Raw genomic sequence first — 24,754 nt, 5'->3', positions numbered from 1 at the left:
ATTCCACTAATGTTACAGTGTTTGCGGCAAGTATTTCAGCGTCTGTCTTCTCAAAAACAAAACATTATAAGAAACAAAATGTTTTTGAGAAAACAAAAACATTATAACCACTGTCTTGCTGACACACTGAAGTAGCTTCATATCAAAATGCTTGTAGTGGCTAATAACATGCCACACAGGCTGACAAACCAAGCTGCATGAGCTCTGGTTTGCGTTCCCTAGCAGAAGTTTAGATTTCTTGGAATGCAGTGAGGAGGGTCCACACAGAAAGAACAAAGTACAAGAGATGGTTTATAAATACTGCAATATAAAGATTGGACTTTGAATTTAAGATGGACAATAGTTCAGCAACAGTCCACCAATGGATCTTCAACATTTATCACTTAGTTAAGGTAATTCCTTTAGACTGAGCTCTAATATTTTAACAATAAATGTGTTTGTGCCACAAAGTTCATGCTGCCTTACACTAAAATTCTAGTTTATTCCTCAATAAACATGCAAAACACATAACACACCAAAGCCCTCCTTTCCCAGTCTTTGATTCAGCACTTTTTCATTCTAAGCTCTGCATCTTTTCCGATTGGCACACAATTGATTATAAAAATACATCAAAAATTAAGGTTTCTTAATTCATTTAACACTATGTTAAATAAAACTAGCAAATATTAGGGACAGATGCTAATCTGATTGTTGACAAAACAAAGGATTAAGCTGTTTCACTTACACTTTAAACAAACTGAAGCAACACATTAGAAACAAATCAGATTCCAAACTCTGATCTACTTGAAGTATGGATTACTTTTCACTCAAAGAAAGTATTAAGCATTAATTTTGAAGTTTCGCAGTGTTACCTTGCAACATTAGACAAGTCAAGGTGTTTCTGAACTTCCAGTAGCACTTCTCGGAAGAAACGTAAGCGTTTTTCCTCGAACTGCTGACACTGTTCAAATACCTGCTCCATGTTTTCCATATATTGAGGAGTGGCATTATCTAATTCTTTCAGTGATTTTTCATACTTTTCTTTTGTCTGGGGGTGGGAAAACAAACCGTTAGCAATGTATTTTATTACTACCCTACATAACAGGCTTATCAATGTAGTAATGGCCAAGATTTAGACCAGATGCTCCCAAACCGCATTCTCTTCATGACCGCTGTACCTATGTCAGGTCACAAAGAGAGTTATCCAAGAAAACTGCAGAACAGTTACATTAAAGCTCTATGCCTCTTCTGTGGCTTTTTAACAGAAACCATGACAAATGTTAATGTGATACTAAAGATAAAAACCAAAGGAGCCATAGAGTAAATCAGAGCAAGGCAGTCTTTCAAGTTACAGGTCTTTTATTTAAAGATCTCCAAATAATTTCAAAGTGTTCTCTTTTCTCCTTCAGTAATTTACATAGTCCACTGTGAGTTATGACCAGAAAACCAAACATTGTATATATACATCCCTGTGAACATAAACTGCATATGCTGTGAGCTCAGTTAACAGATAGAACCTCAGACTCTGTACTAATTTACAGAAGTAGTCCACAGACAGGAATTAAAAGATCCCATCCAATGTAACATCAGCCTTCCAGAGCACAGAACAGCATTCTCAAAAGGAAGAGGTGACTTTGAAGAAATTCACACAAGAAAAGCCTCTTGGAAGCAGCCCACCAAAGAGATAAACTAAACTGGGCAACAGAATGGCATTTCCAAAAGTATATTTATTTTTATTTAAATGGATTATATCAGCTTACTTTCTTAAAAAAAAAAAGCACTCTGCATTCAAGAATGACTACAAGTTTAGATGTCAGCAAGTTTTAAGCACCTATCTCACAGCCTCAAGTGAAATAACTCAACCCTCACTAAGAAAGGAGTAGAACTCTGTCCTAGAAGTCTGCTGTCTTATTCTGCTTTGTTCCCTGCTGAAATTACTTATGTAAAGTAGAGGGAATACTTTGTTCATTCTTCACAGAAGAAGAATTTGGCAATAACCTATGCTTTGGAGGAAACTGAATTTTGGTCACGGACCATAACTGAAAGTGAGCTGCACTGCAGTCCACTGCACATTCAGGAAGGAAAAAAGAGCTTAAATACACACAAGCTGCAGATCAAAAAGACTGCATATGAACAGCGTGTTAGTGTACAGTATACCTTTAGTACGTCTTGTTTGCTTCTCTCCACTTTGTCTTGTAATTTCTTAAGTTGTTCAGGATTTAGTGCTGGATCAGCTTTGCTGTTTGTTTCTCTAGATATAGCCAGTTTTTCCTCTTTGCAGGCTGCATGGTATGCTTTCTTTGCAGCTTCCACCTACAAAGTAGATTTCTATATTTGCATCTAGGACAGTTTATACAGTGACCATCAACTGAATTTTTTATAGCCTTATAATCATGTTGCAACGGAGAAAGTGTTAGGTTTTGTTTCAGGATGTTCATTCTTTTTTTGGGAATTTTTTTTCATTTAGGCCAAGGAATGAACGATACACAAGAATCAACAAAGGAATTATTGTAGTGCCTATGAATGAGCATTCTCTCACCATACAAGAAATGTCACTCATACAGCTTAGAGAAGTGTGGAACAGACTCAAGAGAAAATTTACAGAAAGTCCCCAACAGAACATTTCTTTCCTCATGCCCACTTTCTCCTGCTCCCCTTCTACAAACCTATTAAAGAATAATGTTACATAACAGGGGGGGGAAAAAAAAAAAACCAAAATCTTTCCCCCCTGCTCATTTCTTTGAGCAATTCCTAATTTTCAAATACATGAAACCAGATACGGTTAAAATGATAGCTCAAATTCCACTTTTTCCAGATTTTCACTGAAGTGACCAACATTAGGAGAGACCAAGAGAAAAATACTTATTTTCAGAAGAGGATAGAAAGCAAGAGATCTTTTTAAGAAAGGAGGGTCCAGCAGAGAGAATAGGGAGTTTACTCCCTTATAGAGATTTGAGACATTAATATATTGCAACACAGGATATCTAATACATAATCTACTGCTGTACCTCTTTCAGCTTTTTTGCCCAGGGTTTCTGAGCTTTCCTAAATCCATCTTCTGCTTCTTTGGTTTCCTTAAATCCTCCCATCATTTGCTTATGAAAGGCTTCCTTCTGCCAGTTCTTGATTTTTTCAAAGTCTTCATTCATCAGTGAACCTTTTACTTCTAGATGTAGTTCACTCACTTTTTCAGCTTCTGACATAAAAGCACACCAAGCCCTTTCTACTGTTCCATACTGTGGGCCTAAACACAACAGAAAGTGTCATTCTCAATAACCATCACCCACATGGAACTTATATTCCCAAGAAACTACCTGAAGCTATAGACTTACATACACTTGTGAACAGCAATATTGATGCAAACCTAGAAAAGGGAAGTTTCTTTTCAGATAAATTTAGAATATTACGAATTTTTACACCAGAAGTAGTAATATTCATTTAGTCTGGCCTCCTTCTCCCTGTACCATGATTCTCAGTATTCTACCTATTATCTCCTCTTTGAGCTGCCTTCAATTTCTCAACATACTTTTTCAAGCATGAATAACCAGGAAAGGACAAACTATTTCAGAATATATTAAAATGGTATCAGGTTAGCCTTCCATTAGAGCAATGCCTAGCTCTTATTCTAGTCTTTCCCCCACAAACACTGTCCCCTTATTATCCAGATACACTTTTCAAACTGTGTTCTATGCCATTAGTTATCTAGAAACAGCCAGTTCTCTAGAACTTAATCTATTTGGATACCTCAACAGTGGAGGCAAAATTCACCTGCTTCAGTAAGAAGCAAGCAAACCAGCAAAGGAGCAGGCTTTGTTTGTTTTTAATCAAGAAAAGCTTGATAATTTGTTACATTACTGAGCCTTTTGCAAAGTACTAAAAAGTACAAAATTTCTACTTTGTACTTACCAAAACAAAGATCTACAGAAACACTTTTTTCCATTTGAGAAAGTTTTCAGAGTTCAAAATCGGGATGTATTACCTTTTTCCACGAGCTGTTTCCACCTTTTTGCCCATTCTGTAAGCTGCTGTGCATAGCCCTTCTCTATTCGTGCCCGTTCATGAATACAGTTCATCAGATCATTGCAAAGTCTGTGACCATCATCAATTCGTTTTACTGTCCGCTTGTAATTTCCAACCTATAAAGAGACAAATACTTAACAACTCCTGCTTGAAAGCTCTGAAAACAAGATAAATCTCTAACTCAAATACTGTTACCTATGAGCAAGATAATCTACTAGCAGGAATTAATAAATTACAGCATAAGGCATTTTTCAGTTAATCTTAAAACCTAACTGCAACACCACCACAGAATCAGAGAATGGTAGGGGTTGGAAGGGACCTCAGGAGATCAGCTTGTCCAACCCGCCCTGGGGTTGTGGCCATAAAGGCCACAAGTTGTCCTGTAAAAGTTAATTTTAAAAGTGAAAGCTTTACAATATTTTATTATTCCTGAAATGAAATTCTGGGCAATCATCAAAATTGTTCTGCATTATTATTGCTTGGTAATGTTTTAGATAATCAAGATATTTAACACAAACAGAGTATTTCCCTCTTCCGTGCTTATTAAGTACCTAATGCCTTAATTTTATGTTGTGTTTAATCTTCCAGGATTAGTAAAACTGCAAAGACATGCAAAGGGATATTGTAACATCTCCATCAAGCATAATAAGGTTTTTTAAAGAGTGCAGTATGGAAAAAGCACAACCACTATATCTACAGCAAAGACTGGATGTGCCACTTATTACAGCTGTACTTCACTGCTGACAAACTAGATAGCAACTATTTCAAAAGTTAACACCCTCCCCCTCCATTTTTGTGTACACACCAACATGGAATCACCCATCTAGATTACTGAAGGAGAAAAAAAGAAAGCCTGCTACTGCTCCCAGAGTAACTTTTCCACTGATTTCAAGGTCACCCAGGTTGTTTTTTGTAAACATTAAACAAGACAGAACAACTCTGTTAACAGAATTTGCACAGCCTATTAAATATCAGTCAGTTTCTTATCTGCCTTAACCACCTGACTGAAAAATAAAGATTAGCACTAAGGCAGTAGATTAAACATTCAAATACTTAGAGTATGTTTGTAATTCTTATATTTGAATCATATCAACTCACATCTTAAATACAGGAAACCATCCAACTTTCAGGTTAGCATTTATTCAGAATTTTGTCAGCAGATGTACGTGCAAGCCATCTGCTTGAGGAAAAACTCCTCAAAGTATATAGGGAAATACTCTTCAAAATGGAGAAAACCTGTACTGAGTGCTGGAAAAGTAAGTGACTACGCTGATAAACAGAAACATATGTTAGGACTCCTTATCAAAGCTTGAGGAAATCAAAATCATCAATGACAGGACAAAAAAAATTCATTTAGACAGTAGCCTCAAAGCATTCATTTGGTTACATTTTTGGTTTTGGACAAGATCCATTTTAACAGATAAAAGAAATTTAGGTAGCATCTAAGAAAAGCATTAATTAGCAGTCACTGATTTGTCTAAATCATGTTAAAAAACTACACACCCACCCCCCACACCCCCCCCCACACCACCCCCACACCCCCCCCACCCCCCCCCCACACCCCCCCCCACACCCACCTTTAAACATAAGTCACAATATAATTGAAGATAAGAAGGTGCCAGCATCAAAGAAGCTGACACCAAAAATCAAGATAGTCAATGCATCCATGTGAAAACAGATTTCATCTATTAACCAGGAAGTATGAAAAATAACCTCTCATTTTCAGGAGAAATAAAAATTGAGAAGTAGGCAGTTTTAAGCTAACACTGCGCACTAACAAATATAGATACATATGTAATCAAACCATAAAAAAAATTAAGTACCTCGAAGAATACTTTCTAAAGCCTTTGTAATGGAAGGCCAAATCATTCATCTGCTCAAAAAGTACTCCAGCTGTAGATTCACAGCCAAGCAGACTGTTAGAACAGGTTATGCTAGCTTGGCTCAGCTACTGAAGCCTTACATTAGCATCAATTTCCGTCTCCAGTTATGCGCCCAGGGATTTCTGTCTCAAGCCTGAACATTTCATAAGTTTTCACTATTAAATTAGCATTTTAAATGCTAATATTGAATGGGAGCTAGCATGGTATTTTCAATGCTTTCATTTTGTGTTGTCCATGCAAATGGTAATATCTAGCAGTTGCCAAATCTCAGGCAGGTATTCGGAGAACTGAATTTAGCTTACCTATTATGGCCCACTCACTACTATCACATAAGGCCACCTTTGAAGACCACATACAGACCACAGATAATTCACCCATGCTACCTCCTTCTTCACTGGAGGACCGAAGGAACTAGTATCATAGTTTGGAACTAGTATAAAGAAGAACCAGGCCTACAATAGTAGAAAATAACAACGCTGTATTCCAATAAAAGCCTTTTATACTAATATTTTCAAACAAAAAAAAGTTCACTTGATTTATGAAACACTAGTTTATAGAATGTTAGACATCACATTCAAATTTCATGTCCTATGAGGAATGCTAGAATTTTGGAAATACATAATTTTTCTGTGTTTCATGGCACACAGAACATAAGTTACATATTTGGCGTTTCACAATTCAAAAACCTAGTGGTTTATTTTAAAAAATTGCATTTTAAGTTACAGACACTGCAATGACAAATTTTTTTGAGAAGTAAAATGTGCAGCCTGCCACCGTAGGAGGCAAACTTGGAGGTATGAGAGCACAAGGTATTTAGACCACAGAACCAAGCAAAGGGAAAAGAACTCTAGTCTTTATGCAGCCAAGGAACTATTATGTTAACTGTAGATAAGTTAAAACAATTACATAAAAACCTATAAACACACTAAAGACACCGTGAATTCTGGAGGAAAGAACCACGACTGAATACACTGTTTTATTCAAGACTGTTTTCTCCAATTCCTGAGGTAGATTGCAAACATTCTGCAAGACTTCCCCCTTCCCCTTCACAAGAAGTATTTGAGCTAAGCCAAAAATGACAAATTCTTTATCTGTAGCAACTGACCACGAAAAAAGATTCCTGTGTTTCTTTGTTTCAGTCAGAGCCACGTTTACATAATGCCTTGCAGTTTTCATATTTCTCAATTAGCACTGTTCCATTATTTTGCTAGTTAGAATAACTTTCTGATCAGACAACTAAGACATGAAGTTAGTAGTTTCCCTGACCTACAAATGAAACATGAGTTTCACAAAGGCAACTTGTAAGATTATAAACTTTCTTAGTTTCAAAAAGAATGAGGTATTTAAAAACTATATCCTGCTTTCATTTTAGCATCAATACTTCACCCATCTGAAAGAGACATTTTATTACATGATAGCAAATTCAGTTGCTGTTTACCTTTAGTTGCCAGAAACACTTCAAAAGCAAATAACCCCAAGACTTTATTTCTTCAAAATGCCAATGGTCACTTTCTTGATGCAACCAGTGAATTCCGTGAACTGTGATTCACAGTTCTGTGTCACCCCCCTCCCCCACTCTTCTAAGTTGAATTAACCACGAGTTTCCCCTTTTCCACTGCAAATAATACTGAGCTTTGCTACTAGTAAGCCTCAGTTGAACCTATTTTGCCCTATTTACTTTTTACAGGCATTATAGGCACCTCCAGATCTCCATTTTGCTTAGTTGTGAAAACATTCCTTCTCATTTTGCTATTTGCTCTCATGCATGAAGACAGCAATGTAACCTCAAATCCTGTCAGATCTAAGATTTAGAGAATCTGTATTAACCAGAGAAAAAACACAAGCACACTGTGATGAGGCATTTAGCAGTCTCTCCTTTGTGACCACCAGTGTACTAACCACAGCCAAGCACTGTCACCGATGTGATCTTTAGTGGGAATGTTTAAGAGCTTACAACCTCATTATTTTACAATTTCACAGCACTAAACACAAAAGGAGAATCTTAAATTATCTAGGCTCCCTTACCTCAACTAACAGACTTTCTTTTTTAGCATATTCATAGAGCAGGATAAAAACCTATAAACAGTAAAAATTATTTAGCAGGCTTTTCTGGTATGTTGGATGAAAAATAAGGGTATTTTAATTTGTTAGCAGCCCAGAAGGTAGCAAACGTTCAGCTATTGCTAAACTCCATTAAGTTAATTCTAGTATATCATGATAATTGTTATAACCACAAATATTTCAGGAGTTTCAAACGCCTGAAGTAATATTCAATGTCAACTTTTTCCAGGCTTGCCTAGCTTATTCATAAATAGTCAGCCTTTATGAACTGGAACCATTTGAAAGAAAGTCAGTCACCATAGCATACAACAAAGGTTTTTTAATGGGCAAATATTCATAGGCAGGAAACACAATAATAAGTTTTGAAGGCTTGTAGTCAAACCCACACACACTGAAGGCCAATACAGGGACACACTATTTCCAGCATTCTATTCAACCAGAGTACACTTCTTTCCAGCTTCGTCAAACAGGAAGTTTCCAAATATTTCAACCAGTATTAATATCTATAGTTCTGTGGGTTTGGTTCTTTTGGGGTTTTTCCCCCCCTTTGTTTTTGTTTTGGTTTGTTTGTTTGTTTCTCCCCCCCAATAATATTTTTTCTTGGTGCGTAATCAGCACATACACAGTCCAAGTACCTATGAGCACTAGCTCTGTGTATTTAAATTTAGTAGTGTTTACCCATATAGATTTACCGTTGGTTCCAAGAAAAATCCTGAGGAAGCTTTTAAACCCACAAAATCTAAAACCAAACATACCAGTAAGCAAACACCTGGCAATGTAAGTGGAGAACATTATGTTGCTCAGTGTTAGAAGGAGAAAAATAAATGCATGTAGGAGATATGACAGGAATCTACTATTGCGGTGTCCAAATGTTTTTAAAATGAAAAAGCAAACCAGAACAGTCTGCTTCATCAGCAAAAAGCATTCACTGACAAGTAACTCAAATCCCTCAACACAGGAACACCTTTTTAATATTCAAGAGTAAGTTTTGGGAGCTTCTCCCTCTTAAATTCCCTGCATCCAACACGCCATCCCCCTACAGATACCTCGCATAGGTGTTGGCTGACAGTAGCGGGCATGAAACACAGGTATCAGGAGTACCAAATTGACAGGACCAAGACCATTTGAGCAGACAGCTTATAATGCAGTTTGTGGGAACATGTCCCAGATCAGCTGCCTCTGCTATCCAGAGTGTCAGGTCTGGAGCTTGCCTTGGGGTTTCAGTTTTGTTTGTTTGCTGGAGGTGGGGGTGTTTTTTGTTTGGGGCCTTGTTCTGTTTTGTTTCCCCCCCCACCCCGAGAATAAGAATGCAGATGGTGGCCAACTTTCATCCATCCATACTAGATAGAGGACCAGATTCCTCTTTCTGAGTAAGCTGAAAATCTTATCTTGCTAGTGGATATCTCAACAAATGCTTCAGAACGCAATGAAAGCCATGTGCTGAGCACCTCAAAACACACCAGGTCCTGTCCTCTAAGGGAATCAGTCACAGGCCTAAGTTCATAGAGCTAATGCCAGTTGCTGGTTCAGCAGCTGTTCAGAATGACTAATTTTTTTTTTATAAGTAGGTGTTTCCACAGGGCAGTTAAACACCCCTGCAATAAATGGAGAGGATTCTATATTGCTGAGGCTTGCAGAAAATAAGGGAGACTAAGGACTCACATCTAGGGTATAAGTGGCACAGCCTGTGAAGGACCCATGGCTCATTAAAAATAAGTGCTTCCACAGGCAGGGTAGCTGGTCCTTTTGATGTCTTACCTTGCAAGATATGCATACACTTCTACTTTGATCTCTAGGAACACTTACTCATTGCCTTTCTTACCTTCACAGGTATCTAAGTGAAGAATAGCATTGGTCTCAGCTTGCTCAAGGCATTTTTCTTTTAATATGACCATAATAAGTGATTAGCAAGCATAAGGCTGGAGCTTAATTAACAAAACACATCATAAAATTGGCCTTCCATTTATTATTAATATACCAAATTATTTCATGTGTATTTCAAAACTAATTCAGTAGAACAAGGCCAATAGGGTTGTCCATTTCTTGTGTTTTACTAAAGCGGTGCAATGTTGGAACCACCCAGTTTTGCCATAGTCTATTTTTGGATGCAAGAAAGTGGCATGAATAATTATGACAGATTTATTTACAGCAGTCATGCAAATGCTGAAAGTCCATATGACAATTGGGAAAGAAATACAAAGGGTTTCAAATTGCGCATCAGGTTCCAAATTTTCCACTTGCCCTTGGAAAAGTTACTGCCGTCCTGCTCCAGACTATCAGCAATAGCCTTTGAGTACCCAAAGTATGCCACCCTTGCCAGCTAAGTAAGATAGATGGAGTCATTCTTGAAACATATCAACAAGATTCCTCAGTCTTAAAAAAATTGCTGCACCGAGAGCCATGAGCTTAACCAGATACATCAAGGTACACTGAGGCTTGTTAGAAAGATGAAGAATGAAAAAGCAGCTTCCATTTCTTCAGTAAATTAAGGCATGACTGCAACCAAAACTTTCATTAAATCCTCCACTATTATTGTGGCAATTATCTTTCAGAATGTCTTCTCATTATTTTGCAATTCCTTGCTCTCTAAGCAAGCTTACATGAAAACATATATGACATTCTGTCTCCTGAAGTACTTCTACTTGGTAAACACCTGGACATACTAGAGGAAGATAAAAGATTTGTTCTCCTGAAAAGGATTTATCATCCTGCCAAAAGACAAAAAACTTTTAGTAGTAATTTGGGTTAACTAAATACTGAAAAAAAATCCTCAAATTAACTGTGAAAGCTTTTCCTATTTCTATTTCAGGCTAAAGAAACATGTATATTTCTGAAAGCCTGGGTTTTTTTCAGTTATACCAGCTGTTATGATACAAGATACTACCTGTGCCTAAGCCTTGTCCTACCCACATTTTTTGACTGATGTATCTACACTGAGTCAACACCAATAACAAGTCCAAAAGCAACTTCTCCAGTTCTCTTTCAACAAGACTATTTCCCAACCACAAATCTGAACCTGATAACAGTATCTATGTTGTAATTGAAAATACTAGTCTTCAAAGGAAACAAATTATTATTCGTATTGTATTTCAAGCATTGAGCTTGACTCTCAGTGCCAGAACTGGAAGTTTCCATGAACAGTATTGCAATAGCAACCTAATAAACAAGCTTCATAGATGAAGTAACCTGCATTGAATTGCACCGTGGACAGTCCGAGCATATACAGGCACAGTTAGAACAGTAAGTTTAGTACTGTGCAACCATATAGTATAGATTCACATTTTTAAATGTGGTCAAACTGCTAGTAATTATCTTTGTAATAAGGAACCCTAGCAAAGGCAGTGACAAGTCCAGAAGAAAGCAAACACTACTAGAGCCAGAAAACTGGTTAAGAATCAAGTGTTTTATTTCCTAAAGACAACATTGTATGAAATTTCTGTCAACAGCGATGGCAAAAAAATTAGAAGTTGGTTTATCAACATTTTATTAAGTACAGTTCTTATTATCAGCTCAACATCAACATTTAAGAAATAAAAGTGGTTTCGTTTCAAAGATATGCAGTAAGCAAAAACCAGTTTTCACAGTAAGTTCTTCAGATAGCTCCCACACCCAGCTACCTCACTCTTTCCTAAACGTCCTTCAATAAAAAGATGGGCTTTGCAGCACACTCCAAAGGTAAACAAATTTGAGATATTTCCGAGTGTGAGGGAACAAACCCAAAAGCTCACTCTCCCAGACTCTCTTCTGTGCCATGGCCAGGTTTAAATACATTAACTGCTTTCAGCTGTGCCAGTAAAACATAGCAAGGTGGCTTTTAACAAACTGCAGTCTGACTTTAAAAACAAAGAAAAAACCCTATCCTGCCAAATATCTTAAAAACCTCTAATAAAAGGGTGCAAAAAGACTAAATCTGCAGTAACAACCTAACTTCCACAGTTTTTAAGAGTTCTTTACTTGTTGTTACCTGAGGCATGAAGTATTGAGGCTGGCATTCCAGAGACACCACATCTTTTCTAATCAAGTCAGACAAAACACATGGATCAAATCAGTTCAGTTATCCATTTTGAGAAAGATTAAGACTAGAATTCAAAATTGCAATCTTCAGAAACAAAATAACCAATTCAGAACATATGGAAAAAGGACAAGTTTTAGACTAAAATTCAGTCAAATTTAGTTTGGAAAGCTGGCTCCAAACCAGAAGTACTTAAACAGGAGTTTGGTAATTAAGTTTGACAGGCTTGCTGTCAGTTTCTGCATGCCACTTCACACTTCAGTGTTAAGTTAAATTCGTAAGTTAATATGTTTAATCTTAAGTTAAATTTACCAAGACTTGCAGAGGACTTCCTTCACTTTAGGTTCATGTTCTACCAACAGCAGAAGCCTGGCAAGCCTTTCCCCCCCCCCCTAAATTCTTGATCTGAAGGATAATTCCTGTCTTACTGTTTTGCCAGGCTTCTCTGTAGAAAGGCAAGATTTAAAGTCAAATGGTACATTTCGCCAAGGCATTACTTGACCTAAGCAAACTGCTGGATACCTTAATTGTTGACTCAAATAAGTAATCAGAAGTATATAAAAAATAAAAATAAATACATTCCAGGCTAGTATCAGGCATGCATGTCAAAATGCAGTTACCCTCACAGAAATGCACAGGAGTGCAGAGGTCACAAGAAAACAATTCCTGGAAGAAAGCAAGGCACAACTGTAGGTATTTTACCACTTTCCTTTATGTTGTGCTTTAGTCCAAGCATTTTGTCCAAACCCCAGCTTCCCTGCCACATGATTCTACATGCAATTATAAAGGCTGTCAATCAAAACATAGTTCCACATTATTCACATTTCTCACTACAACAGGGCATTTCCAAGTTCTACATTATTCACATTTCTCACTACAACAGGGCATTTCCAAGTTCTACATTATTCACATTTCTCACTACAACAGGGCATTTCCAAGACTACTGGTCTTCTGAATAGATTAATACTCACATAAGGAGTCATCCTACAATAAGTATCAGATTACAAAGAAACAGCAATTTCTTTGCTTAATATATTCTCTTCTCTCAATGGAAAGAGCTGAAAGTTTATATATGTTTCTAAGACAGCTTTGTAAACATGTTTATTCTCTCAAACTACACAGACTCTGTAAATTTACCAAGTACAGCATGCGTGAAGGTCAACATTTGCTACCATGTCAATCCTTCCAGTTAATAGTTCAGGACTACTCAAATAATTTATCCCTTATATCAGAGTTCTTTCATTTTTAGTTCAAAGTATCTTAGTGTATCTATAAAAGTTCCCTCTCTGCACAATGCCAGGGACGTATTACCACACACTTTTCAACTCTCCAGTTCCATAAACTTTTAGGCATACCTGCTACAGTCTTTCAGCTATACATACAGCACTTTATAACCTGCTGTATCTTTTGAACTCTCTAACCTGTTCTGTGTTGGTTTTTGCTTTTCTTTTTAACCACAAAACAAGTGTCAGTGGTGATATTTTAAGCACTAACCATTTGTAACTTTTACAGCCTCTCTTGTTTCACTCAAACACAGCTTAGTTTCAACATATTGACATTTCAAGCCTTTAGTCACTTAGCTAAAATAATGACAAAGACTTCACATCCATATTAAGAACACAACCATCTCTATTAATGATTTTCAAAGAATTAGGATTTGTAGCCACAAAAACCCCAAACTTGTCTGTTTGTCATAATAATCAACCAGCACAAAACAGAGGAACAGCAAAACAAGTAGTGTTTCCTACGTAATACTCAAAACTCCAAAATTCAGTGAAATATACCCTTTTATATTGCTAAACTGTCAAAAGCTTAACACAAGGGAATATAGGGTTTGTTTTTTTAATATTATCATCAACTGTATGGGAATTCCAATTTTGCTTTCAGAAAAACTGTTAATACTTTGAACATCCTTAAAGTAATTTCAATAACAAAACAACTGACTTATCATTGGGATTCTTTTTTTACTGCAGCCATACCTTTGTTTCACTCCCTGAGGAGTGAGTGTGAAGGTGGTATATTTCTAATGAACTGAATCCATTCCCTGAGAATAAAATTGCATCTTCAATTCTGGAGATTACTTTTAACTGATTTTAGCATATTATTAGTTAATATGATGTAAACAAAGTTTTCCCCTTTGAACAACTTGCATACCTGTTTTAATCAGCATTTGTCTACTCTCAGAATATATTACTTTTCCAGCCTGATATACTCAAAGTTTCAGAAAAACAAACTAATTATTCAATCTGAAGTTTTTCCTCTTGCCCATTCTAACATAACAACCTTTGTGATTGTACATCAAAAAAGAGAAAGAGCAGAGAAAAGAATTAATCCTATAAAGAAAGAAACTGATTTCAATACTGAAGCCTAACTTTATTTATCCAAGGATAAATAAAGATATACTCAAGCATTACACATTAGCCTCTTGACATTGCTTATGAAACAGACTGCAGTTCTGACCTTTTAGAAGGAATAGAGAAGCCCAAAGAAACAGATTAAGAAGTAGTGTTTACAAAATGATATAAAACAAGTCACCAACAGCACAAACACAAAGAACACCTTTAACTGACCTATAATAAGTGTCAAATACATTCAAGCTATTCTAAAGGTCCTGTCTTAGACTAATTGCTATTTCCGATCATCTATCATCCTTTAATATTAAGTATCCTTGAGTCCACCTCTGTCCAAGCAATCACACTAGCTTACAGAAGTCTTTTATGCTTCCAGAGACAATTACTTGATAGAAGACAACAGCTTGGTACAGAATAGCCAGCCAGAAGTCATGTTCTCCTGCAAAGTACAGGATGTCCAACACGTCAAGAAATGTCCCCTTTGGTCCCAGATTCTTTTTTCTTGACTGCCTCCTTACTCTATTTTGAAACACTTCTACCAAGAAAGCCTGCCCAGAAAGTTGCCTCAGCATAAAAGACACAGAGTTACTGAGGTTGGAAAGAACCTCTGGAAATCATCTAGTCCAACCCCCTGCTCCGAGCAGGTCTGACAGATTGCTCAGGACCATGCCCAGCTGAGTCAAACATCTGAGAGCAGAGGTCTCACATCCTCTCTGCAGTCATACTACAGAGTACCCCTACAACAAAAAGGGTTAAGACTCAGAATCCAGTAATTTTAAAACCACCTCTTCATAGAAAATAGACATATTTAACATAATAGTGAATATGTCTCCTCAAAAAATGATAGCTGTCTACTAAACAAGAACCTCACTGCCATTAGGTCTTTTAGATAATGTATTGAAAAATAAGGGGAGATCTGCATCAAAATGCAATATGCCCTCACCACCACCACCGCAGGTTAGTGGTCTAGAAAAGCTTTTACTGAAAAGGAAGCACAATGTTAGGTCACCAAATCCAAGCTGCCTTACATAGTCTCTGGTAACAGAAATATTCAGACATTTTCCCCCTAGCCACTTCCAAGTTTGCTATAGTTCAAACTCAAAAGAGCTCCCAGTCACACAGCAGAAATTTGCCCCACAGATTAGTTAGTCTGGACGGCATGCTTACCTCCCATTATGTCACTATAAACAACGTCAAAGCTTTCTTCTTCTTGCAAACACCTTTTTTGTTTAATGCTTTCTGCTTTATGAAGATTGCTTTCTTTAAAGCTTCATCAAGTTATCATAACATCCAAAAGCCTTCTTCAGATTTGGGCAGCACAATTTACTAATATTACAATGTCCTCTGTATTATCTTTCTACACATATGCTCTTACACTGATACAAAGATAACTTCTCTCAAAAAAGTTTATACTTGTACCTAGACACAAACAGGAGGCATGCTGTACATTTGCACACTATCTTACATTTGTAATTTATGTACATTTACAGTAGCCTTTAACTAGTTACTTTAGATTTAACATTGATCACTCAACCCCATTGGGAATTTTTAAAAGCTGCCCACCCACACTCCTCTTTGGCAAAAAAAAGAAATTGACAAAGGTTCAATTCTGAGTTGCATATCCTACCCAAATGGATGATCCTCAAGTTTATGCCAGTTAAAAACTGCTGACAGAACTAGGCCAAAATCTAAAAGGTCATTTCTACACCAAAGGCTATTTCTGCAGATTGCAATAACCAAAGGTGTCTTGTATTGCAGCTCTCTCCATTGTTTACAATGTACAAAAATCATTTTCTACAGTAAAAGTAAAAAATAAAATCAAAATATTGTGATAAAACATTCAGGTTACCTCCCAGAAGCTATCACTAGAAACTTCTACTCCAACAGAATCATCGTATGACCCAGACATTTCTATGTATGAAGAACTTGTGAGTATTCAGAGCTTAAACACCTTCAGAATCTGTAAAAAAAAAAACAGAAGAAATTATTTATAAGCATTATTAATGAAAAATAGTTATCAAAAGAGAGATGAAGTTAGGTAACATCCTTCAATTCTGTGATACCTAGGGGTGCCAAAAAAAACCAGAGGTAACCACGCAGGGCATGTAAAGTTTCATAACAGAACACTACCTTACCACATGAAGTTCTTGGCTCTTATTATGACCTTTGTAGTCCAGAAAACGTTCAATCCATCTGCCCATATAAAATTTCACCAAACTCTTGAATTTATTTGATCATAAAATTTCCTATTACAACCACAAGAAATGATCGAGCAGCGTGATGCTACTCAGTAAGTATGCCAACTTCAAAGCATTCTGTAAGAGACAACCAACTGACCTTTGCTCCTGATACAGTAACCTGCACTGCTGCTTATTCCTTTTTCACTGAAAATCTCTACTATATGAAACCCACTGGAAATATTTAAGGCCAAAACCACTTACTGATTTAAAGAAAAATAAATCAATCTTTTCAGAAGTAAAGTTTTATTTCTGTAAGAATTTTAGATTCAAATCATCTCTTGAAAGCTAAACGCATCTCCAAATGCAGAACAAAGCTCCAACAACAATGTAAAGCAAAAACAATGTGAAGAGCATTGCAGCTATGTAAGTCAAATGCAGGAGACAAGACCAGCCTCCTTCCTGAAAGTCTTAGTATAGATTATGATATTCAGACAGCCCCAGTTATCTCACCCACCCACCTCTGACTAGATCTCTTACTGGGCTAGTAACTGCCTGAGCTACTTGTTTTCTTTACCACCACTCCTGTGCATTTTAAAGGAAATAGAGTCTAAATGATGGTATGATGCACATATCTACTGTTCCACATGTATCAAATAAAAGGTTATAGGTTCCATGACAGAAGGTCTCCTTGAAGCTGAGAATCACTTTTCCCTAGAATTTGAAACTCCCACAGCTAGTTTTACTGCATTTTGTGTGACATGTTACCATACTATTTCAGTGTTTTCTTTTTGCAAAACAAATGCCAAAAAATCAACTCCAAATTCTGATCTTTATTAGAAGTCATTACTTTAACATTTCAGGCATTCTCACTACGATAGACACAGCTGCACTGAAGAAAAACATGACCTATCCTCATTGAAGGAGACTACTGTTTATAAATCACCATGTAGAAAAAAAAAGTTAGGGTTACCCTAAGCTAACATTTAAGATAAGTATCAAAACCAGTACTGAGTTAAAAATTCAGGTACTTACACCCATGAGTGTGGTTTGCAGGGTGGAGGCCAAGAGGTAGGAGGGGAAGGAAACAGCTCTCTCCCACAACACAGGCATACAAATCCCTGCCTAATCTTTACAGATACTTCATCAAGTTCTCCTGTTTAGATTTCTCCTATCAAGTTTACCTACAGCTTCTGCCAGGGCTACATATGGGTAAACAGATTTTAGCCCCCTGCCCCTCTGGGATGAATACCTTAATCAGTAGGCTTTAAGGTAAAGGTCCCTCTCTTTTGCCCTATGAATCTTGCTTCCTTTAATGCAATAAGGCCACTTGAAAAGGAAGAGTAGAAAATGCCTACAAACCTGGCCTACCTTTCAGCTTAGTGGTTATGACATGCTGCTGGGAGAAACTGAATTGAAAGCCTCCAAGGCCAAGGAGAATTCAACACCAAATTCACATTTCTTGGGTGCTCTGAAAATAACTGTGCCATGAGGGTAGGCATACACCACTTGTTTAACAAGAACTAGCTACTGAAACAAAACAGTTGTTTGGACAGTTGCAGCACAAACAGAACAAAGAACTGCTCTGGCTGGGAAGACCAGCTGTTTCTCCTGAATGGTTTTTCATCCAATTCACTTCCATAATCCAATTTAGAGAAAGCTTAAATAACCTTAACACTGAATACAGAACTGAAAGCTACAACAGAAACATCAATTGTTAGATTTATGTTGAAAAGATAGCTAAAAATGTAGGAAGGGTTCTGCAAAATGGCAACAATTAGAGAGGAAGATGATATATTGAGACAAGCTATCTTTACATATTAGTGTAACAACCTTGAACTTATTGTTAGTAATTACAAAAAAAAACCACTTTCCCACCTGTGCTTTTCTCAAACCCAGAAGCAAAAGTGCGTTATAACACTACTCAACTGTCAGTTTCTTAGCAGCATACCTTTACATGGAATGTATTCTTTCCAGATAAATTTTGGCCCTTACAATACATCATGGTAAGCAAAGATCACATTTTAAGTGTTTAAATTTTCTGACAGCCTTTCTTAGATAGCCATAAGCACTACAAGGAGGAAACAAAAGTGCAATAAACTTGCAACTAGTTGGACAAACTCAAAAGAGTAGTTAGACACTAAACAGCTTCTTCTAAGACTTTTTTGTTTTAAAGTTTTCACGAAAATATAAGGTTATGCAGCAGTATCTTTATCCATAATTTCTAGTGTTATTTTATCTGATCAAAAGGAGACCTAAAGCTTAAAGACAACTTGTTAGATCAATAAACATCACTAGCTAGAACCCAGCTAGAAGAGGAATTTGTGTCCTCTTGCCTTTTCCCCATTAAGGCAGCACTAACACTCATATTACTCTGAAACCAAGTAAGCAGCTGAAGCAAGTGTGACCCAGGCATGCCATGCAGAACAAGGGAAGGAACAAGATTCCAAAGGTTCTCAGGAAGGGTTATAGTACACCAAGGTCTCTCAACCAAAATGTTTATTGCCATTTGGAAGAGATCCGGCAGACAACTGCAGAGTTCAGTGTCTTGGAAAAAAGAAACCCTTACGCAAAAGTATAAACCTCAAGGAAAGTTTCAGCAGGTCACCCATCCCACCCTCCCAAACCACACATGAAGTTTTTTTTTCCCCTCCAATTACAAAAAGAAAAGACAGTGAAAGTGTTCTGAAACAATAATACAGTGTCTGCTTACCTTTAACAAAGAAGGCTAAACTATACCAGTGCTGGAAATCTAATCTGAAAAGCTACATGGAAAAATTGAAAAAGCTGAAACAGAGGAACATTTTCTTAAATGAGGGAACAGGTTGTAGCGACTTTTTTTTTAAACTTTTATTCCTCCTCAACTAAAGCTACATCATACACAGAGCTATCCTTTATTTCCATAAAAGCATGAAAATGATCAGCACTGAGGAAATTCTGATGGATTTAATGTTTTAATGTGCCAAATACTATGCTGTGAGAAAGTATGAGCAAGCGTATTTAGGGAAATATTATGAAGTCATAGCAACAACTGGCAGAGGAAAAAACACTATTTGTACAGCACTACTTAAAAATAAACTGAATATTGAGATAGGAACATCAAGCAGTATGAGTCATGCTACCATCATGAAATAGAATTATTACAGCAGTCAGTCCTTTAGCACATTTTTTGTTAGGGTTTGGTTCTCCCATCCTTCAAGTGCATTTGCAGAGGTTTCACAATGAAAGTTCATTGCACTTTGATTCGCAGGGTCTTCCATTTCACTATTATCAGTAAACCTACAAACAACTAATGCTGTCAGTATAAAATCTGGGAAATTTAGATCAAGACAACAGAAGAGATGAGTTCTGCACATGTTCTCCACAAATGATCACCTGCATCTCACAAAGTCAGGGGTTCTTTGGTCAGCTAGATAGCAGCACAACCAATAACTCCATAGGAAAGCACACTGGTGCATACACCCAGTTCCTATATTCCCACAACAGTTTGGCTTCATCCACTCTCACCATTATTTTCCTCATTCCACAACTAGAGGCCCAACTCTTCAGGTGTACCCACGCAGCCTTTTTCTTGTCCCTCAACTACTTGCTGAGCAAGCAGTAGCACAGTGGTCTAGCAGTTTCCACCCACCCTCACGCTGACTGGTAAACCAGCTCACCAAACAGGACAGATTATTACCAAGCTCACATTAAGATTTTCTTGAGCAGGTACATCAGTTCAGGTTTCTCCCACCCAGCTGCCAATTTTCACAAAACTGAGAAGAAGTGCTGCTCTTTAACACTTGCCTGAAACTGACCAATTGATTCAAAAATTACAGAAGTGGGAAGTCAGAGAAGGCAAACGTATAAGCCTCATTTTCCTCAGAAGGCAGATTAAAGATCCTCACTGATTAGAAACCACCCCTGGCTCATGCTCTGTGCCTTTTCCTCAGCATGCTCTTGGCCAACAGAAATGAGATCTCAACTTCCATACTTCTCAGCATATTTTCTTCCCCTGCATCAAAGAACTTTGGAATTCCCTCTAAAAACCAAAATCTCAATATTTTATTAATCAAGTCCACAATCTTGAAACAAGTTTTTAGATGTGTCACCACAGGCACATAAACCACCAAACGTGAAGCAGCACAAAGAAAGCCTTACCAGTTCAGAGCCCTTGGTGCCTTTCGTCATAAAAACTCCCAGCACACATTAGCTAACAGAATTTATACAGGCTAGAAAAAAACCACAAAGTCCAACTGAAAAAAGTAACTATGTACTAAATACTACATACTGTAATAGCTACAGAAACAGTGCAAACAAACAAGGCTCAGGTTTCTTGACTTAGTGATTTTTAAGAATTCTTGTAAATCAGGATACATTGATCTTAGACACAAGGAAACCAACCAATAAATCAATGTGACTTTTTTAAAGCTTCCTCTTAGGGAACATTCTAGCAATGCTATATGCTAAAGACATTGCATTTCTTCTCTACTGCTAGTGCCCTACAACATGAAAGGAATGGCTATAAATATCCTGAAGGCTTAACACAGGAGGATTTCAGAAAACATTAACTAATCACGAGCAAGCAGATACCACACACAAAAATATCTGAATTGAACATTCTCCCTCTGCTCTCAAGAAGTTACTTTTGATGCTGTTACCCTGAAAGCTTCATTTGTGTTGAAATACTAGATTTTCTTCCCAGTCCCTTTTTCTTTGTGTGTCAGGTGATAGAGATTAGCAGAACACACAGTTGCAGAAATCTGTGCAACAAATGTGGACTTTTAAGATGCTAAAATAATCCAGTCAATTCCAAAGCTTCTCTTAAGGTGTTTTCCAACAGTAAGACAGAAAAAAAAATAAACCCAAGCATTTAAAGAAACCCTTCAGTTTATCCCCCTCAACCACCAGTAAGAAATTAATTTGTTTGGTGAATTCTTACTATGAAACAGGTGGGGTTGTTTGTTGAAAGGTAAGATTTTAACATTCTGAACCCCCTTGGAAGGGAGTTATAACTATATTTATACTATATATATACTATATTATACTATAATTTAAAAAGATAGTATTAACAAGAAAATAAATCAAATTAAGATATCAGTGCTGCTTACTAAATCCTCCTATGAGAAACAGAGTCTGATATTCCAACACAAAGAATGTCTGCAAACAAAACACTATTTCAAATACTTGAAACCTGAAGACAATACCACACAGCCTCCATCCTGCAGACCTGACTAGCATTTCCCAAAATGTACAATCCAGATGACAAACAGGAGGTGTGACTCCTCAAGCCTTACTTGCAGAACTTCATAGTTTCTAGAACAGAAGGAACTGACAGAAGTTCTCAGCGCCAACATGACATCATACGTATCTCTTCCAATTATTCTCTCACATACAATAGGCTGCTTTAAAGCAAGGCAATCGCTAGTACTATAGCTCCAGGTGACAAACTGGTCCATGACAGAAAATCTTAGAATCATAGAATAACAGAATCACTCAGCAGGGTTAGCCCAGGTTGCTCAGGGCTTTATACAGTCTTGAAAACCTCCATGGACGGAGACTGCACAGCTTCGTGCAACTTATTTCAGTGTTTAACTGTCCTCAAGATGAGTGACAGAAGAAAAAAGTTAATTCATATTTAGAAAACTAAATGGTCCCTTCAGCTATTATTCTTGTGTTTTTTCTAAGGAGTCTGTGGAAACAAGCTCAGACAAAGACAGTCTACCAGCCTCTAGAAAAGCACCTGGTTGCATTACCTTTTAAGCTTATTTTTTGAACAACAAGACTTGTCACTCCAGACCTGACTCAGCAGGATTTCAAGTTTCATGACTAGGGAGTGGAATACTTACATATAAGGACATCGCTCAACTTGGATTAGCTGCTCATAAAAACATTCAGCTATAGTATTTTCCCTTATTACTCACTGAAGTCTGAGGTTTTGTTCCACACAGAATAGCAAGAAAATGGGACTTCATTGTACAGAAACAAACATGTCCTATGCTTTAAGTGCAAACCATTGTGGTTTGTTACCAAATGTAGCTATCATGAATGTGCTGTACCTTGTATTCCCTGGTTAAATAAAGCAATTTAGACATTGCCTCCTTTTCTATCCTGTCCAAAGAACTTGATCTATAAGAGTTCCCAGTTTCTTCAGGGTTGCAATTTGTTTACTGTTTTTAGAGAGAAAAAAAGTGACTAACTACTTTAGCAATATTGTGAAATCATGTACCAAAACCTGTTAAGAATCACAGCTATTGACACTGAAGAGTCCATAAATTAACAGGACATGTAACTATAAGAAAAAAAGGTTGTTTTGGTGTACACATTCAAGTGACACCAAGGAATTCTAGCCCCCGGGTGCGGGGAACAAATGCATCAGACCACAATTATTCACCACTACTCAGTGCTGTGACTCTTCTAATTGCAAACAGTAGATACAAGTGCATGTTACTAATAGAAGTCAAGCCTTAGACTTTCAAAGGTAGAGTCTCAAATCAATGGCTTTGGCCTAATTCTTATTCTTCAATCTATTTTTATAGGGAGAATAGCACCCTTTTTCACACGGATTTAAGAAAATCCCTTCATCTCTGCCAAAAAAACAATTACAACAACAAATATAATCACTACTTCCTGGGGAATTCAGCCTGTATGTTAAAGTTAGCAGAGCCACACACCAAATGATTTCTTTGAAAGTTGACAGCAACCCACTCGGTGAACCCCATATCCTGAGCACTGAAGGAAGGAATCTAGGAAATGTACACCATTACAAACTGTGTAAGTGTATTTCTTATTATACACATTCCTCTGAGCATGGGAACAATATTCTTATATTTTTTAGTTTGAATACTTGAGTATTTTGCCACCTAGTCATTTTTCAGTTATCAAGTAACACAAAATGACATTAAATAGTACAGAAGCTACTGGTTCATACTCGTCATTCATAACAGTAAGAGTAACGAGATTCCTTGCAGTTCTGTGCCCTGCAGGCGGTGGGAAAGGAGCGAGAAATAGTCAGAAGCTGGTAGGAACTGGGAGGGAGGTTGTGCAAGCCGCCAGGGCAAGAGGTATGGCAGTGGGATTTGGAGAGGAGCTGCGTGGCATTAGCCCAGCTGGAGGACAGCAGAGCAAAGGGGCTTCCGCAGGCATATGATTGCTTCTGGGTCTTCCCCCCTCCCCATGCTCCAGTCAGCAACCAGACACTGGTGTTAAATGCCAATTAAGTAAACCCCTGAGTCAAGGCTGCTTGGATCCCAACAACATCCTTGTTACTGAATTATATTCACCTATACTCATGTCTGTTAAATGCTATGTGTTTAACATGCAATAGAAAGACACTGAAATTTGCATTAATTCATTGCCTACATATGCAAGCAGCAAACACACATTCAAGCCATAGTTCTAGCACACATCAGAAGATCACTAAAGCAGTTAAAATTTCTTTTATATTTACCACATATAAAACAACCCACATGACTATAGTGAGAAGAGAAGCATCTCAAAGTAAACTCTCCATGCACATCAACACTACATTACTGAAGTTTTACAACATATAAATTTCACAATGCATAAGAACAGCTATTTTAGTCATTACATTTTATTACGCAGAATATTTTATTAAGTAAATAAAACTTAAAATTACTGATTAAGCTTGATTATCTTTGAATAACACACACAGTGCAGAAATGCATCTCTGAAGCGTGAGGCAACAACCCAAACAGGCTCTCAGCCTCCGCTTTATGTTTCATGTATGTACAAGTGTTGTCTCACACTCACACTCCAGAGAAGATAGGCCCAAGTTACAAAAGCAGACAGAAACAGTGGCTTATACTGAGAGACAATATAACTGAACCCATCAAGCCTCTGCGGGAATTCTGTCTTGGAAATGCATGCCATTTACTGCAGGCAAGAGCAGAAATGGCAGAGTGATGTAGTTGTCAGAGAACTAGCTCTCCTGTCCTATCCTTCTTCCCTTTAATTTGCTATTAGACATGCTGGATTTTGCAGATTCAAGACCTAGCTGTCCTTATGAGCTCCTACATGCTGCCAACTTAACCTCCCTCTACATTTTTCCAAGTAACCAGGAGATGCCTTAAATAGCAAAATACTGACTTTGGGGGGAAATAATTTTTTATTTTCTACCTGAGAAGCCACTCTGCGTAGGTGTATTATTTCAATTGTGCTTTTTTTTTTTGCTTGGTTTAACCAGTAGAAGTTCTTCTGAGGCTTTGCAGAGTTTCCTGATTTTGAGTTAAATGGACACGGACCACAGGAAATTATTAACACTGCAAACTA

At 37.3% G+C, this 24,754-nt stretch overlaps 1 protein-coding gene across 3 annotated transcripts in view; it reads right to left on the bottom strand.

Moving 5' to 3' along the window:
• Positions 1–24,754, bottom strand: part of PACSIN2 (protein kinase C and casein kinase substrate in neurons 2) — a 64,966-nt gene that overhangs the window by 12,573 nt on the left and 27,639 nt on the right. For all 3 annotated transcript variants that reach the window (XM_075113060.1, XM_075113070.1, XM_075113080.1), the window contains exons 2-6: positions 16,156–16,266; positions 3,959–4,115; positions 2,988–3,223; positions 2,137–2,292; positions 852–1,027 (exon numbers count right to left, since the gene is read on the bottom strand). In XM_075113060.1, the coding sequence (XP_074969161.1) occupies positions 852–1,027; positions 2,137–2,292; positions 2,988–3,223; positions 3,959–4,115; positions 16,156–16,215 (785 nt within the window). In that variant the 5' untranslated portion in view covers positions 16,216–16,266. The remainder of the gene's footprint in view (positions 1–851; positions 1,028–2,136; positions 2,293–2,987; positions 3,224–3,958; positions 4,116–16,155; positions 16,267–24,754) is intronic.

Source organism: Phalacrocorax aristotelis, chromosome 1 (assembly GCF_949628215.1).
Source record: "Phalacrocorax aristotelis chromosome 1, bGulAri2.1, whole genome shotgun sequence".
NCBI lineage: Eukaryota > Metazoa > Chordata > Aves > Suliformes > Phalacrocoracidae > Phalacrocorax > Phalacrocorax aristotelis.
The sequence above is the reverse complement of the archived record's forward strand: the minus strand, read 5'-3'. Positions and strand labels throughout refer to the sequence as shown.